Source organism: Drosophila melanogaster, chromosome 3R (genome assembly GCF_000001215.4).
Source record: "Drosophila melanogaster chromosome 3R".
Classification (NCBI taxonomy): Eukaryota; Metazoa; Arthropoda; class Insecta; order Diptera; family Drosophilidae; genus Drosophila; species Drosophila melanogaster.
Genome location: NT_033777.3, coordinates 7,687,516 through 7,704,309, shown reverse-complemented (window position 1 = coordinate 7,704,309; position 16,794 = coordinate 7,687,516). Strand labels below are relative to the sequence as shown.

Below are 16,794 nucleotides of genomic sequence, written 5' to 3'. Positions count from 1 at the left end.
ACTGGCACGCTTCCATGAAATTTCGTCCAAGAACTACATTATGACTCATAGACTCGTCTGGGACCACGTACAAATAAAAATAACATTTAACTTTTTCTTTTATAATGTAACATAAGCTTTTTCCATGTAATGTCAGTTGGCTTTTATTCAGCCCGAAATAGGTTCCTGAAGCGGATTCTAAATTAATTTCTTTGGATACACTGCTTAACTTTGTAAATGATATTGGACTCCCTGTGTCTATGAGGCATTCTGTAATTAATGGGGTTTTATAGCTATTGTGAAAAAAAATCTTGACAAGTCTTACATAATTGTTGATATTGGCGCTCTTGCGCTCCGGGCATTGTCCGACGAAGTGCCCAAATGCCCCACAGCCATAGCAGGATCCGGGCTCCCTCTTTGGCTTGAGACACTCCCTGGCGAAGTGCCCTTTGGAGTTGCAATTGGCACAACGTAAGTCCTTATTGGCTGCACCTCCTCCAGTAAGGCGCTTTGATGAACTGCTCCCTGTTTTGTGCTTCGGCAGACGGACTTCCGAGAAAGCCCGCAGAATTTGCACCGGCTCGGAGAAACGCTGTATGCGCGCCTGGTTGCGCAACGCTGGTGCTGGGATTCCTTCAATGATGTTTTCCAGGAGCTCCTCTAGATCGATGTTGATGTCGTTGGCCAGCATCACCTTGTCCTCGAAGTAAACAGCAAATTTCTCATCCGGATGCCACTCGCGTTTTTGAAATGCGCTCCTCAGTTCCCCTTTTGACATCTTGATCTCGAATGTGAAGATTAACTGTTCGCATAGCTGGTCGGTCGATTCTAGGATGCGTGTGGCGCTTGCGTGCAGCCAGCGTTGTGCGTTTCCTTTTAGTTTGGCAATTAGCAGCATGTGCAAATTAATATAAGTGTGGGGTGCTGCAGAGGGGATCCCTCGCCGCAGTCACTGGGTCACTGGTAGTCAAGGTAAGTGTGAAGAGCCGTAGAGGGGATCTCTCGCCGCTGTCACTGGTATGTTGTCGGTTGGCTGATTATCTTCAGGTGCTCCTCGTACGGGAGTAGGAGGTAGTAAGTTCACTTGAAGAGTTACGCTGATTATGTTGGGAAGATGACTGTCTTCCTTTTGGCTTCTGGCCTAGGGACTCAGATAGCTATGGTAATTTATAATGATAACGACAGTTGCCGGAGTAAGCTTTATGAGCGATTGCTCTTTATTCTTTGAATATCCAAAACGAACTAACTATAAGCTAACAAAGGGAAAAACATCATAGCGGCCTCTGCCAATGCGCAGAGCTTCTGCCGGCTATGCATGAGCTTCCGGCCAAATGCTTGGTCAGCAATTTGACCGGTGCTGGTGTGCGGACGATCAGTCCGGTTAACTTAGTTAACTATTCCCTCCTCAAGATTAAGGCCGCCCTCGGCTGACCCTATTTGGGCGAGAACTTCCTTCAGTTGGGCTGTAGATTTCTTGGCCCTAGTGGTTCGCTGCCAGGTTAAACCGATGCAGATAAGAGCGCAGAAAATTGCTCCCGCAACTAGCGCTATCTGACTTAGTCGGTATCCGTCGACGTCCTTCTCGAAGTTCCTGATTTGCTCCAAGTTCTTTTCACTTAAACGGTGAAGGTATGGGAGGCTCAGGACCTCGTGTTTCATCGAGATATTAAGGACTGGGGAATTAGCCACTCCCGGCGCCCTATTCTGGACCATGTCATGATTAAAGAAGACGGTCTCGTTGACCATGGCACTCTCAATGAATGTTATGAGGTGCGTGCCTCTAATGTGGATGGCCGTTCCATTGTCCACACGCACGAGTGCTGGTCTGTCATTGATGACGATTATTCCTTCGTCGACGTAGGTGATCGGATGTAGATCACTCTGCTGTGCGTCGCAATGTGCTACGACCCCAGCGTGGAGCTCCTGCGCACACGAGCTCACTGAAGATAACTGGCAAAATGTTGCCCCTGGTGTTATGGAGCAATTCTTTACTGTGCGTATTTCTCTGTTGCACTCTGCTACCACATTATCTTTCAGCCTTAACACCGTATCGTGGTGTACCACTGGAAGGATAGTGACTTTGTTGCACGCCATGATAATCTTGGGGAATTTAATAATAAAGTGTAAGATGGTAAGGGATTGTAGGACTTTTACAGACGCAACGGACAAAATCTCCCTTATGGGGGTGTTGGTGGGCTCCTCGCCCCAAACACTCTCCAGATCTGCGTGGTCCAAGAAGTTTGGACTCACTACGTTAATTTTGGCGAGGGTTATAGTGAGCATTAAGTTTTGCAATTCCATTACAATGATTCTGTTGCGAGTAGAAAGCGTTTCATACAGGTGACCTGTATCAATCTGAGCGCTTTTGGAAATTTTTAAAAGTTTATTTATGGTATCAGTGAGTTCGTTAATTCGAATTTGTGTTTTGGTGTTTATTTCGATTTGGCTATTGTGTGCATCAACAAGCCGCGCTTCAGTGAACTTGACTTTCTCGAAGTCTTCCGCGTCAGGTGTCCCTGCGACAACCTTTAACGCAGTTCCCAAGAAGTCTAGGCTCCTTGCCACTCTGTGATGGATGCTCAAAGAATCAAGCATGTCACGGAGGTGAGCGATATCAACGCTCAGGAGCTTCTTCATATGGGACTGGGGGAACATATCGAGCATGCTGTCGGTTTCGTCAATTACCCGCCTATACTCGGAGAGGTTAGCCGAGTGTCTGACATAGGCGAATTCCTCCCAGACTAAGACTTTACCGTCAATGACGGGAATGTAATTCGCTCGGGAATAGTCAGTAATGTGGGCCGATGTCGTGGCCAGGAAACAAAGAAGAAGGGTTGGGAGCGACCTGTAACGTGTGTGATAAATTATTACTTGTTCGGAATGGAGTTGCCCACCACCAATAATAGCGAAAATATATAAAAAATATGCCAAGTGGCTAAAAATAAAAAACTTATGCCAAGCGGCTATAAAAACAATGAAAAAACTTATGCCGAGTGGCTACAAATTGGAAGAATAAAAGTGTGCCTCCGAGGGAGCCGCGGCTAGGCTCTGCTTGGGTCACTTGAGGTTGTCTTTATGGACCACCCTCCCTTTAATAAGGACTGTGGTCCCCAAGTCTGCCTCGATGGTCTTCTCCTCACATAAAGGAGTAAGTTTGTTGCCTAATCGTCTGTTTGACTTTACTAGGACTTTGTCGCCGACCTGGAACACTCTGTTCTGCCGAGAAGCGTTCTCTCGTTTTCTTGTCAAAATCTGGGCGTTTTTGATTTTTTCTTGGACATCGGTATGTGGATCGTCCGGATCTGCCCGCATGACTTCGGCCGGTTTTTTATTGATGACAGAGTGGATGGACTTGTTATATCTGGCTGTGGCCAGCAAGACCAATTCCACTGTGTCACTTATGCCTTTGTCGATTTTTAGGCATCTGGCGAGCTCAATTAACGTGCTGTGGAATCGTTCCACCTGTCCGTTTGAGACGCTATGTAGGGGCGGTGCATTCGAAATGCTGACGCCAAAATGGTTTTCCAGCATAGCCACTATTGTCTGCGATTTCAATGATGGTTCATTGTCGCAGTAGATGGTTTTGGCTTTGGGGAAAACATTCATAAGTTGTAAAAGGGGTGCTTTCAAATCCTCTATGGTTCTAGACAGAATCGGCTGTACCATGGCGAATTTAGAAAACTTGTCAACACAGGTGAGAAAGTATTTTTTATCCGTTGAGAAAATATCGATGTGCAATATTTCTCCTACGTGGGTCGGGACTGGTGTCTCACCGAGCTCCTGCTTCTTCGGATGTCTGTCATACTTCGCCTTTGCGCAAGTTTTGCAATTGGCTGCAATTTCGCTCGCCAATTTGGTCATTTTCGGGAAGTAGTACTCGGAGAGTACTTGTTTCACGTTTTCTTGGGCCGACCTGTGAGCTCTGTTGTGCTCGACGGTGAGGATTTCTTTTCTCTCCTGCATCGCGAAGATGTCGGTGACCCTATTCTTACAATGCCAGAATTTCGTGGCTGGAAATTGTCGAACTATGTCGTCCTGGATTAGCGCCAGCGTGTGAAGATCACAGTGGAAGGCGTTTACACCATTAGGTATAATGATGTTGGCGAGTTCCTCCAGCAAAGCTTGTTTGCACGAGAAATTGATCGAGTGCCGCCTCTTATTCCCAAATAATATAAAAGTGCGTTTCCAATGGGAGCGCGCCTCTTCCAAAATTATCTGGTTCTGGAAGCAATTCACGGGTTTGTCCGTGGACTCGATCGTGTGCGTAAGCGAAAGTTCGCTGTGAATCGTGGCCGCGCACGACTCCGGTTCTTGCTCTTCAACAACGTTGAGTTGTTGTCTCGAGAGGGCATCTGCAACGAGGTTGTTTTTCCCAGGCTTGTAAAAAATTCGTGCGCCGGACTCGTCGATGCGTGCTTTCCATCTCTTAATTTTGGCGTTCGGATTGGACTCCGATACCGCGAACGTCAGAGGTTGGTGATCGGTAAAGATGTTTATCTCTTTAACCGCATACAGGTAGTGCCGCAACTTAGCCAGTGCCCAGACTATGGCTAACAGCTCCCTTTCGTTGGTAGCATAGTTAACCTCTCTGTCAGACAATGTCCTTGAGATCATTGTAATGGGACGTCCCTCTTGGGACAGCACTGCGCCAATGCCGTAGGCCGAAGCGTCTGTCGTTAGATCAAACGCTTTTTTGTAATCAGGGTATCTCAGGATGACGTCCTCAGACGCCAGGATATTGCGTAGCTTTTCGAAGGCACGTTGTTGCGCTTCGGAAAATTCTACCTGGATACTCCTGGACCTGTGTCGGCTAACACTACCGTTCTCGCCCTTCAATATGTCTGAAATGGGCCTAGCTATTGATGCGAAGTCTTTGATAAAGCAACGATAATAGCTGGCTAAGCCCAAGAATGACCTTACCTCAAATACGTTTTTGGGTTCCGGAAATTCCTTTATGGCCTTAACCTTTTCTGGGTCAGTCGCCGCCCCATTGTTGGTGACGATGAACCCCAGGAAGCTCACGCTTTTCTTAAAAAAACGTGACTTTTCTGCCGATATTCTCATGTTAGCATCGTACAGGCTCTTCAGAACCCAATCTACATGCTTGACATGGGCGTTTTCATCTTCCGAAAAGATGATGACGTCATCGACGTAAACGTAGCAGAACTTTCCGATCTGCTCTCGCAGAATATCGTCAATTGTTCTTTGGAAGATGCTTGCAGCATTCCTGAGTCCGAATGGCAGCCTTCGGAACTCATACTTCCCTCCGTTTACTGCGAACGATGTCTTTTCACGGTCGCGTTCTGCGAGCGTGATTTGGTGGTAGCCAGACTTCAGATCGAGGGTCGTGAAGTATTTGGCCTTGCCGAGATTCCCCAATATCATAGAGATATTTGGCATGGGGTATCTGTCTGGTACCGTCCTTTCGTTAAGTTTTCGAAAGTCCAGCACCAAGCGCATTTTTTTATTGCCCGCATCGTCAGTGCCCTTTTTGTCTACGACCCATATTGGGTTATTGTAGGGGGACTTTGACTTTTGGATTATGCCATTTTTAAGCAGTTCCTGAATTTCGCCGTTGACGAAGTCAGCTGCTCCCATGGGATATGGGTATAACTTGGCATAAATGGGCTCCTCATCAACCGTCCGGATGGTGGCTACCACCGACGTATTGTAAGGAAGAGCCTCATTAGGATCAGCAAAAGCTTTTTTCCTATTCCCGAGCATTTTTAAAAAAGCACCCTTAATTAAGGGCGGTGCGTCCGAGCAATCTACTTTGGTGAAATTGACATCGGGGCAAGTATGAAAGTCAATTTGCTCTGCTCCGGAGCCCCATTTGAGCTTGCCGGAAGCTAGGCAAAGCGACGCGCCGGCCTGTTTTAACAGGTCTAGGCCAACGATCGCGTCAAAGGAGGTCAAGTCTGGTAATAAAAAAAAGGTAGCTTTAAGATTAAAAATGGACACAAAACATTTCTTAGTTATTGTAGTCACACCATGAATCGAATGGATTGTAAATGGGAACTGCACCGGGCGGACGCCTTTCAACCCCTTAAATGGTCGGATAAAATTTTTTGCCGCGCCCGTATCAACCAGTAGTTTCATGTCGATCCCCGCTACTCTTCGTCTGATGACGGGTAGCAGGGACTTTCCCCTAAAAAATTAATGGTATCCGAGTCATACTCTAGGATGGAATCGTCGTCGACTTTAACTGCTGCACTGGAGGCTGCGGTGTTATAAACCTTGTCCGAATCATCAGAGGCCTGGGCAACATGGTTGACCCTTTGCCTTTTTGGTGGGACCGAACGGCCAGACGCGGCCGGCTTCGATTTCGGGTAAGCCGGGGCGTGAGATGGCTGCATCCTGGACAACGACGGGTCAACGTCCATGGGTTCTGGCGTGTTCTCTCGGGCCATTCGGTCGCTACGTGGAGCGGAGTGCACCTGTGCTCTATGCTGCTTAGTAAAGTGCGGGTTCTTCCCAGCACTTCCCTGCGAGCCGGCTTGTGGGGGGGCCCGTTGGCGCTCCTGCACTTTGGGATATTGCTTGTGGTCCCTATCCTCTTGGCTTCGTGCAAATGAAGTTGCAAAAGTGTACCGCTCATGATTGGACTCTACTTCTTGCGCCAGGGCGAGCGCTGACGGCATGTCCTTAGGCTTTGCCGCGAATAGCACGTCTGTGAGGTTGCGCCTGAGCCCCGAGACAAAAACTCTCAAAGCATCATCTCGGAACTTCTCACACAGCACCGTTGCTGCCGACGCTTCATAAGACATAGTCGCCTTATTGGTGAGTAAGGTGAGTTTTTTCTCGACCTCATCATAATACTGGAGGAGCGTCAGGCTTCCCTGTCTGAGGGTGCCTAGCTCCTGCTCGATAACGTGTATCGGGCGTTTGTCACTATACGTGAAATCGAGGCGACTTATGATCGCATCGAAATTCAGTATAGTCCCAAAGGACGACAGAACTGCATCAGCAGGGCCTTTAACTTTGCTCCTGATGATGACCACAGCTTGATAGTGCCGCGAACTATCCTCATATTTCCTGAACATATGGTAAGCGGCATTTGCCGCTTGCCGCCAGGAGACGTATGTCTCCTGTGTCCCCATAAAGTCTGGAAGACATTTAACGGCATCCAATGTTTCCCCACAAGGGACCAGTCCGGTGATTTCTACTGGTCTGTAAACCTTGATTGGGGGAGCTTCTGCCCGGGCAGGGGCAATCTGTATGGCCGCGACCTGGCCGGCCAGATCTTGAATTGTTTTACGCAAGTCAGCCTCCCTGCGTTGACTCTCTAAGGCTTGCTCTTGTAATGCCCTTATGAGAGCTTTAATTTGTTCCGTTTCGAGAGACATTTTATATGCAGTGAATGCGTTAGTTGGGGTGTTTTTACGTACAGAGTTTTCTGTCGAATCGTCGCTTTCGGACTCTGAGTCGCTAGCGCACTTTTTAGAATTCCTATATTGTCGGAATGACTCGCTCATGGGTAGCTATGTATGTGAATACTCAGGCCGTTGTGCCCGTGGGGCCAAACAGTACGGCAAGGGGGTCGCGGGGGCTGAGTCGCCGCTTTGAAGGCATTGGACGAAGACTCAACGAGCAGAGCCACTGCCTAGCTAAGTAACGATAAGGTGAAGGGCCTGCGGGGAGCGGGTCTCCAATAAGGCAAACAAATATACAAAGACAAAAATTGCCACAGCAAAGACAAAGAGATAAATAAAAGGCACAAAATTGTCACAGCAATGCATGCGCCAGTATCGGGTAGCGAAGTGGAGTGGGTCAAAAACAACAAAGCTTGAAAGGGCTGTGAAGCCAATGTAGCGAATTAAATTTCGAATGAAACGACAGTGTCCCGCGGATGTGCGAAGGCGGAACGAAATGCACACAATATGGATTGCAAAGTCAACCACAAATCAAAATTCGATATTTAAACTTCATAACAGTAACATAATTTTAATTCGCAACACATATAAACGTTTATTGTAGTGGAAATGCCGATTTTCTTAATTTATTTATGTAACTCGCACAAATATTTTAAATATTTTAAAATTCTAGACGCAGTTTGGAGTAGTGTTTAAGTTGAGAATCCCACTTACATGATTCAGGGTAGTGGTGTGGGTTCCTGGAGTTGGGTGCCAATTAATATAAGTGTGGGGTGCTGCAGAGGGGATCCCTCGCCGCAGTCACTGGGTCACTGGTAGTCAAGGTAAGTGTGAAGAGCCGTAGAGGGGATCTCTCGCCGCTGTCACTGGTATGTTGTCGGTTGGCTGATTATCTTCAGGTGCTCCTCGTACGGGAGTAGGAGGTAGTAAGTTCACTTGAAGAGTTACGCTGATTATGTTGGGAAGATGACTGTCTTCCTTTTGGCTTCTGGCCTAGGGACTCAGATAGCTATGGTAATTTATAATGATAACGACAGTTGCCGGAGTAAGCTTTATGAGCGATTGCTCTTTATTCTTTGAATATCCAAAACGAACTAACTATAAGCTAACAAAGGGAAAAACATCATAGCGGCCTCTGCCAATGCGCAGAGCTTCTGCCGGCTATGCATGAGCTTCCGGCCAAATGCTTGGTCAGCAATTTGACCGGTGCTGGTGTGCGGACGATCAGTCCGGTTAACTTAGTTAACTTGCATGCATCCGTCGTCCAAATTGTAAATCTTTCCGATGTTTTGAAACTGCGTGACCCAATTGCGCGCACATAAGCTGCCGTCAAACTCCATCGTTACCTCTTTTGCCAAGGCAAGCGATGTTGCAGGAGATTCCAGAAGCTTGTTTACGTTTCGACTCTGGTGCTGAACAACACTACCAGCGGTTTCTTTTCCAAAACTGGTATGTCCCATATCAATGTTATCGGCGGCGATAGTCACCTTGGTGCTGTTAACATTGGCGTCGGTGCTGTTAGCGCATATGTTAACATTGCCGTGGTTTCCGTTGCTGTTGTTCTCGATGACGTCATTGATTTGGCGAACATGAGCGGACTTGCTCTTGTTCGCGTCGTCGATATCCGCTTGGATCCTCTGCAGCACAGCCATGTTTGCCTCTATCTCGTCCCGAAGCTCTTTTAGAGTGGCTCTCTCTGCATCCACCAACGATAGCTGATCCAGATCGAGGTTCTCCGGGGGTTCTGACTGCAATGACTGCTCGTCGAACGGGATCGTGCGTGTGTCTCCACCCTGTGGCTCTCTCTGCTTTGGCCAGGCTGCAGCTCCATCCAATTCCTCCAACTCTTCTGCTGCTGATCCGTTATTTGGCGGTGAATCGCCACGCGTTTCTGGGGAAATGGCCTGCAGACGCACTATTAGTTCCGCTTTTGTGCCGGAAGTCTGGCATCCAAGAGCTTCCAACCACTTCTTTAGTTGGGGCACTGAGAATTGATTCCATTTAGTGTCAGGCATAGTGGGTAATGACCACTTCTGATGTTGTGGACGCCGAAAAATGAATACACGTGCTCCTTCCTTTAAATAACTTCACAATCTCTTTATTCGACTTCTCCCTTCAAGCTCACGCCACCGAATGCCGCGTCTCGCGTATTCCTCTTTTCTTATGCTCTCTCAAAAGAGAGAGTGAGCTAGGTGTACATTCTTATCTCTTAATGCTAGCTTATAAGTAAGAGCGAGATAGCAATGATATACTTATTCCTAACGGGGATATGATCGTATGCTTCTTCGTATGCTTCGTGGGCCTTATGAGTGTTCATCCTACCACACAATGAAAATCTTTATCTTATAATACTTGATATTCTGGGCATTCATTAAACAATATTTGAGTCCCTTGTTCTTCAGCTTAAATAATGGGAATATTTTACCTTAATTTTCCTTAACATATTTTGTTATATTATAGTTGTTAAAAAAGTATATTAAATACTGTGGCTAATTTCGATTAATCGACTACTAGAGAAGCTTACAGTTAAGCCCATTACACTTGCGCTCAGTAATATTTTAAAATATTTTAGCTATTTGCTCTTTCATCATCCCTTGTTTTTGTATACGCTTGTTATGATTTTGTTAAAAAAAAATGAATACATAATTACAAATCGACTTTTGTTCTATATACAAACTATCAAGCTAATCGCACTCCATTTATATGATACAAACATACAACTTTTTCAAGCTATGCAATGAAATATGGCATTTAATCTATTACCATTCCTAGTACTCGTATTTTAGTTGGTAAAATTTCAGAAAAGTGAAACTATGTAATGTTTCTTGTAATCAATTTCAAATAACTTGCTGAAGCGACTTAGCTGTGCAATATTCTCTAGGAAATTAGTTTCCCTTACGGGAATCGCTGCTTATATCGATACGGCGAACCTTCGCTGCAATCTCCAGGGAAACCTCCACTGCAATTTTCTTAACTAATTTACGCCGGCAGAAACTTTGCTCACACAAAGCCAGAAGGCCAGCAGTCGAGCTCTAACCACTTGGCTATGCCGCCAAGTCAAAGATAAACTTTACACCAAAATGTATTATTAAATTTACGCAGACCCCGTAAAATTTCAGACCAGAGGAAACCGGAGAGTTGGGATCCGGACAAATACTGGAGGGGACTAGGCAGGCAGCTGTCTGTCGCCGCATTGCGGGCACGGCGGGAAGTCCTGAAAGTCCTGAAGGATTCTTGGCAGCCGCTCCCTGGAGTTTCTATATATTGGTTGTAATACTTCTGCCGGGAGCTGGCTGGAATTGCTGCAGCTCGGTGCGTACGGTTCCAGTGGATGAGGAGGAGGAGGAGTCCGTGGTCGAGGCATAGGATGCCGACGAGCCCGATGATATTGTGGAATCGGTTCGCGGTTGGCATCCCAAAGGATTTGCGGTGTTGTCAGTTGCCGTTCTTGCTTGCAAATCCTTGCCGGAAGCCTGGCGTTGCAATTGAGGAATGCGACTTGCTGTTGCCATTCCCGTTGATCCAAGAGATTCCCCAGCTGGTCCGGCTGGCGTGGCTTGGGATTGAGACTCCGCCGGCTTTGTGGGCCTGGGAATGAGCGAGTTCCTCGAAGACGATTTCATGGGCTGCGCGTACAAATCGCCATTGGGCGCCGCCCAGCTGCAACTTCCGGGACTGGGCCTAATTGCGTAAATGCACTCGGTCCGCTCGCCACCCTGAGGGGGCGTGGTTTCGTGGGCCGGGGGTACGGCCTCGAAGGATTGAAAGGATCCACTGAGAGCCGTCATTGCCGAAGACTCTGGCATTCTCTTCACTCGCTTGAGACTGGAGGCGGGTGATTTGGGCACAATGGGTCCAACAATGAGAGTGTTCTGTGTGATTTGGGGCTCCTTAAGGTCCTCGTCCTCGCCTCCACAATCTCTGGCCACTTGGAGTGGCGAAGTGGTTATGTTGCTGCTGTCCCTCCGCCTCCTGCCCAGAGTGTTGCTAATGGTTCGCGGCGGCGGCAGAGGAGCGTTGAAATTTTGTGGCGGCAGGGAATTTCTCTTATAGCTGCTGTTAATTAAATCCTGTTCTGTGGGCAGGACTTTGGGATAATTACGCTGACGCAAAAGCTCTAGTTGCTGAGCAGACGTCAAAGGTATAACCTCCAGACCATCGGAGTCATCTCTGCTTGTCACGTTGATGTCCACATCGTCGGCATGCACAAAGCTGGTGACCTGCTCATCAGCAGCTAGGATCATGTCCACAGGATCCGAATGGGAATGGGAGTGGTTCCTCAAGGGATATTGCTGCTGGAGGATTTCATCACTCGGTTCGGTTAGGGCCGAATGTTGTCTCTGCAGGAGCATCTCGTAGTGCTGCGGCTCGTGCATGTGTTGGGGGATGAGTAGAGCTGCGTCGGCCACCTCTATATCCTGGCATATGATCAGCCTGCCATCGGATAAAATCGGTTGTGGAGGCGGAGTGGCCGTGTTGAAGCTACCCGATTTCGGGGCTTCCTGACTCGACATCCACTCACAGACCTTAGTGTGGGTGTCCACTGTAGAGCAACTCAGCGATCTCTGACCTGTCTTGATGGCCTCATAGGTATTTGATTTCCTTGTCATCTCCAGGACGAAACTATCATCTCCGTCGCGGGACTTGCTGCACCTCTTCAGCTCCTCATCATTGGCTCCATCGTAGCTGAGGATGGTGCCGCCCAATTTAGGAGCCGGAAAAGGTAGAGCCTTGGCCCTTCGACGGCGCTGTCGCAACAAAAAGGTTCCATAAATCAGGAGATTGAGAACTATTATAATGGTAATTAAGGCGATCAGTAGTTGCATCGTGGCCTCGGATTTGGCCACGGTTTCAGGAGGAGCCTGAGGATGATCCTCCCCACTCTCCAGTGAGTTGGTGGAGGTCACCAAGTCCTCGAAATCACTACCACCCTGCATCTTGTGCACATGACCAAAGGTGGGTGGAGCATTGTACATATTTTCCGCCGCTGTTTCTGTCGATTCGCCACTCTGTGTTGGTCCAGCTAGACTGGGTTCCTGGAGGAGCAGCTTTAATGTCCTCACAGGGTCCTCGGCTCCGTGGTCCCTCGGCCCGTACTTGCTCATGTGACCTGTAATCACCTCTTGCCCGGGCTTCTGGAGCTGCTCCTGAATGGCCGCTATCTGGTTGAGTTCGTCCGGGAGCTCTTTGTTCCAAAAATTCATATAAATCTGGCGGTACTTGTAGCCCACTGTTGGCGGAATGCCTGAATAAAATAGGGGGAAAAATAAAATGGTTTGACTTAATGGCTATTTTTCCGAAAACGTATCTAATGACATGACACCTACCAATATTGAGATATGCCTGAGCCCGCCTATTGAATTCCGGCCAATCCAGGTCGTAGCGATCCCACTCCAAGGCATGTGAATTGATGAAGATTCCCTTCCATGGGGCCTTGGGATTGCTGGAAAAACATTATAGCAACCAATGAGAATTTTTGCGAACGGATATGTTATCGTCTGCTTCACATTTTAGCTTTCCCTTTTCGAGAAAAGAATCCCATTTTATAGACATAATCCGGGCATTCATTTGCTCATTTAAATGATATGGTTATGGCCAATAACCACACTCGCCGGCAGCCGAATGCCAAAACGCCCTGCTAACGATCTCTGATTTCAGCTCTGATTGCCGCACCCATTTCCATTTTTTTTCCCGGCCTTTATTTTTATCCCTGAGCGGTGGCCACTCCAACTAATAATATTTGCATGTGCTGCCACCCAATCCGGCTGCTGTAGAATAATAATAAAAGCGGCAGTAAAAATTCTATTCATTTCGCTGTCCGAGCGTTGCAGATTGCAAAACGTGCCGTATTCGAAGGCAAAGCCAATGCCAAACCAGTGCCACTAGTCGTTGCCATTCCAGAACTCATGAATATCCCACACTACATCCGCACCCGCATCCGCATCCGCATTTGCATGCAGATCTGTGACTCTTCGTGTTGATGTTGATGGCCCTCCCTGCCTTTATAGTCCACAGCCTTGGCTGTACGAGTACCACAAACTCCCCAGCTAACTTTCTCCAAATGCACTTTGCACATCCGCTCTGTGGACCGAAAGTCCAGCAGGCAGTACTCACCCGGTCTTTACGAAATTCGTCCAATATGCCATTACCGCCTCGGAAAGCAGCTTTTCCTGCACCGTGTAGTTGCCACTGGGAAAGGGACCTGCGGCGGCCAAGGGAGCCCCGAAGATAAACGCCAATTCCTCGCCCATAATGCTATGCGGTAGCTGTAAGTGAAAATGTATATATATCCAGTTCAAAAGTGTCAGTAAATCAAACCGGCAATGGAATACTCTAAAACGCAGGCCATTAAAGCGGGTTGTGGGCCTTTAGCTATAAATATTAAAGTATCAAGGTAGGGGGAGGAAAGTGGATGATTTGGTTTCAAAACTAACGAAACTCTCTGAATATGCCATTCTTCCGAAATGAAATGAACTTTAACCCTTACTATAAAAGTGGAAGACTGAAATAATATACAAGTGTCTTAGAAGTAACTGCTCATGTTTCTTTAAATACAGAGAGGTAAACGCACACTTTGAAGCGTCCGCTTCGCAAGGACTCTGATTTACGGAAGGAAAAATAATGTGTTCGACCTTCATCACTGAGTGTATATTACCCGGCAAAATGTAATGCGGTTAGAAAGTCGGTGGGTGACTAGGAGATCGGTGTGAAATGTTTTCAGCAGTATTTTAACGGCTCTTTTTTTGGCCATTGTGACCAACCGGCATCAATCTTCTTAGACGGCCTGCATAAATATTTAGCTAGCCGAAGACAGGAGCAAAAAACAGGACGAGGACGACAGCGAGGACGGGAATGCGAATGGGGACAGGACGAGACCGCCGGAGGGAGTCGCTGAATGTAAGTAGGTAATAAAGCCAAGTTTTTATTGTTGCCATGAAAAATGTAACAAAGTCACAAAGCATTGCTGTCTGAGCACATCAAAATGCCACTGTCCCGTAGCTGCTGACTGTTCTTTTCGGTTTTGGCCATCGGACGATGTCCTCTGCGCCGCTGAAATCTTTTATGGCATTTATGAATGATGAATTTCGCTTTTGATTTTGATTTTCATTTTGCAATTGTGTGAGAATTTGATGAAACGGGCAAACGAAATTCAATATTGCTGCTCCGTTGCAAGGCTTAGTCTAAGCTTTTTGTTGAGAGTTCTGTGATGAATGTACACGGTTCAATGGTCCTATAAAGAAATCAAAGCTATTCCTTAAGGTTTTTCCACGATTCGAATTGATTCGGCATTCTGGCATGGCGAATGTTTATTTTACGGTTAACATTTTGATGCCATGTTGGGGAAATATTTTCAAATCAATCAAATTGAGTGCCTGCGAACAATAATATTATTTGTCATGCCACACACTTAACTGCAAATGCTTATAGTGCATAAAATCTAAAAATTTTAATTAAACACTTCCGTTTAAATTCTGCAAACTCAGTATTGGTCCCGGTATGAATGCATAATTAAAGAATGTTCATAAATTTGCCGAAAATAATTTATGAATTTATTCGATTTGCACATCCTGTACCAAATTTGTGCTGGCCAGCGATTCTCGCTTTAAAAATAACCGGAGCGGAGGCGGAAATTCAATTTGAAATAAATGCGTAACTTTCGTAATTTATGCCCCTCCGTGTGCCCACTCTAAAAACGCCTTCCTGTGCCCACGGCAACGGAAACAACAATTTGACTTAGCGCCATTTGTCGTAATAAACCTAATGGAGTTAATGGCACTCGCTGCGTGTAAAATTTCCAAAAATATTTGCCCGAATAGGCTTTACGGGGGACTTAGGATCAGTAACCTGAGGCAATTGCCGGGGCGTGAATTGGCCAGGAGGCTGGGAATTGCTCGGCACACAATTTGGCCTCGTCTTTTTATAATTTTATTGGATTACGCCAAGAGCTTGGCAAGGCCAGGTCTCTTCAATTTGGTATTGCTGCGTGTTGGTAATTAAATATTTTCGCTCACAGAATTTTTGGCAAAAAGTATGCTGTGCATTAAGCGCAACGCCCACGTTTTTCAGTATTTGCCAAACACTCGAGTTTCGGAACCTTTTTGCGGATTGCGGTCGCAACTTTCAACCACGAACCAAAATAAAAACTTAAGTTTCAGTCATATTTATTTTATTTTCATAAATTTCTTTTCCTTCCTCAACCATTTCGCATTCTTATCAGAAGGAGAAAGCCCGTTGAGCGGGGGAATGCCCAAATAGTCGGCGAAAAAAACTTTCCCAAGAAAAAAGAAGGCGACCAGACGGGACATACTTCAAATGTTTTTTATTTGTGGGGTTTGCGGAAAATTCTTGGGATGCTGACCGCGTTTAGAATGCGATGATAATGACGTTCGTCTACGTGGGTCTGTGTGTTCCTGGGCCCCGGAAAATGCTGGATTTAATATGGGGAAACTTATTAAGCTGTCCTCGAGCCGAAGTCGTTTTCATCTGCTTTCCCTCGATTATGCCTAAATAAATTGGAACTTGTTTTGCCAAAGTTTTCGGCTCGCTGAGTTTATTGCTCAGCTTGGGAAATTAGAAAAGAAGAATAGAAAAATCTCCAGAGCAGCAATTTTGTCGAATCCCCATGTGGTTTATTTCTGTGCCATTTTGCGTTTTGTCGTCGGAATTAAATTCAGTTAGGATGTACTTAACGCACAATTATGATTTTGGTGGCGTTACACGTTCGCAAAAAAAGGCCTTACTACATCGAGAACAGTTATGTTAAGAGCAACGAATCAAATCGTTAAATTTTAATTTCTTTTATGTTGAAATATAAATTTTCAAAATATATGGAAAATGGTAATTGTTTATTTTTTAGTTTCAACTTATTTTAGAAGAAGTCGCTGATTACTATCAATGTGAATACTATCTGTAGACAGTGGATTTTGCTGACACCCTCTGTCTGGTTGTATGACGCTGTCTTTGGGATTAAATCAATTAAGACAGTGGAATTAAAGCACCACAACCGTTTCGCTGGAATTATCTATGCTTGGTATAATTTTCGCTATTTTTAACAAGCGCCTTGAGGCACAGCTCCGCATCAGTGGAATGGAATGGAGTGGTCGGACACTTGAAGCCAAGAACGTAAGTAGTCTCTTTGGCCCATTTTCAGGCCGAGTTTGAGGCAAACAGGCAAGACATGTGCCAAAAAGTTTCACAATAAGCCCGCGGCCCAAGGCGAATAGTCAAAAAGTGGCGGCTGCGGGGCGACTGAGAGTGCTGAGTGGGCGTGGTCCAAGTGAGGGGGCTTGAGCTCGAGATGGAGTGCAGAAGCGCAGTTTATGCACAAATTCATTCGCATTCAGGCGAATTCTTAGCCATCGGGCTTTTCTCAATTTTTCTACGAAGGCATAGACGAAGCTCAAAGGACCCTTACCGCGGGGAAATCAGTAGGAAGATGAAA

General features: G+C 46.4%; 1 protein-coding gene across 2 annotated transcripts in view, besides 3 other annotated features; it reads right to left on the bottom strand.

Annotated features, from left to right (window-relative positions):
• Nucleotides 1-9,678: part of a mobile genetic element that runs on past the window's edge.
• Nucleotides 883-8,600: a mobile genetic element.
• Nucleotides 972-8,160: a mobile genetic element.
• Nlg1 (Neuroligin 1) overlaps nt 9,436-16,794 on the bottom strand; it is a 36,628-nt gene continuing 29,269 nt past the window's right edge. For both annotated transcript variants that reach the window (NM_169191.4, NM_001260037.2), the window contains exons 10-12: nt 13,467-13,618; nt 12,680-12,795; nt 9,436-12,597 (exon numbers count right to left, since the gene is read on the bottom strand). In NM_169191.4, coding sequence (NP_731172.2) covers nt 10,610-12,597; nt 12,680-12,795; nt 13,467-13,618 — 2,256 coding nt within the window. In that variant the 3' untranslated portion in view covers nt 9,436-10,609. The remainder of the gene's footprint in view (nt 12,598-12,679; nt 12,796-13,466; nt 13,619-16,794) is intronic.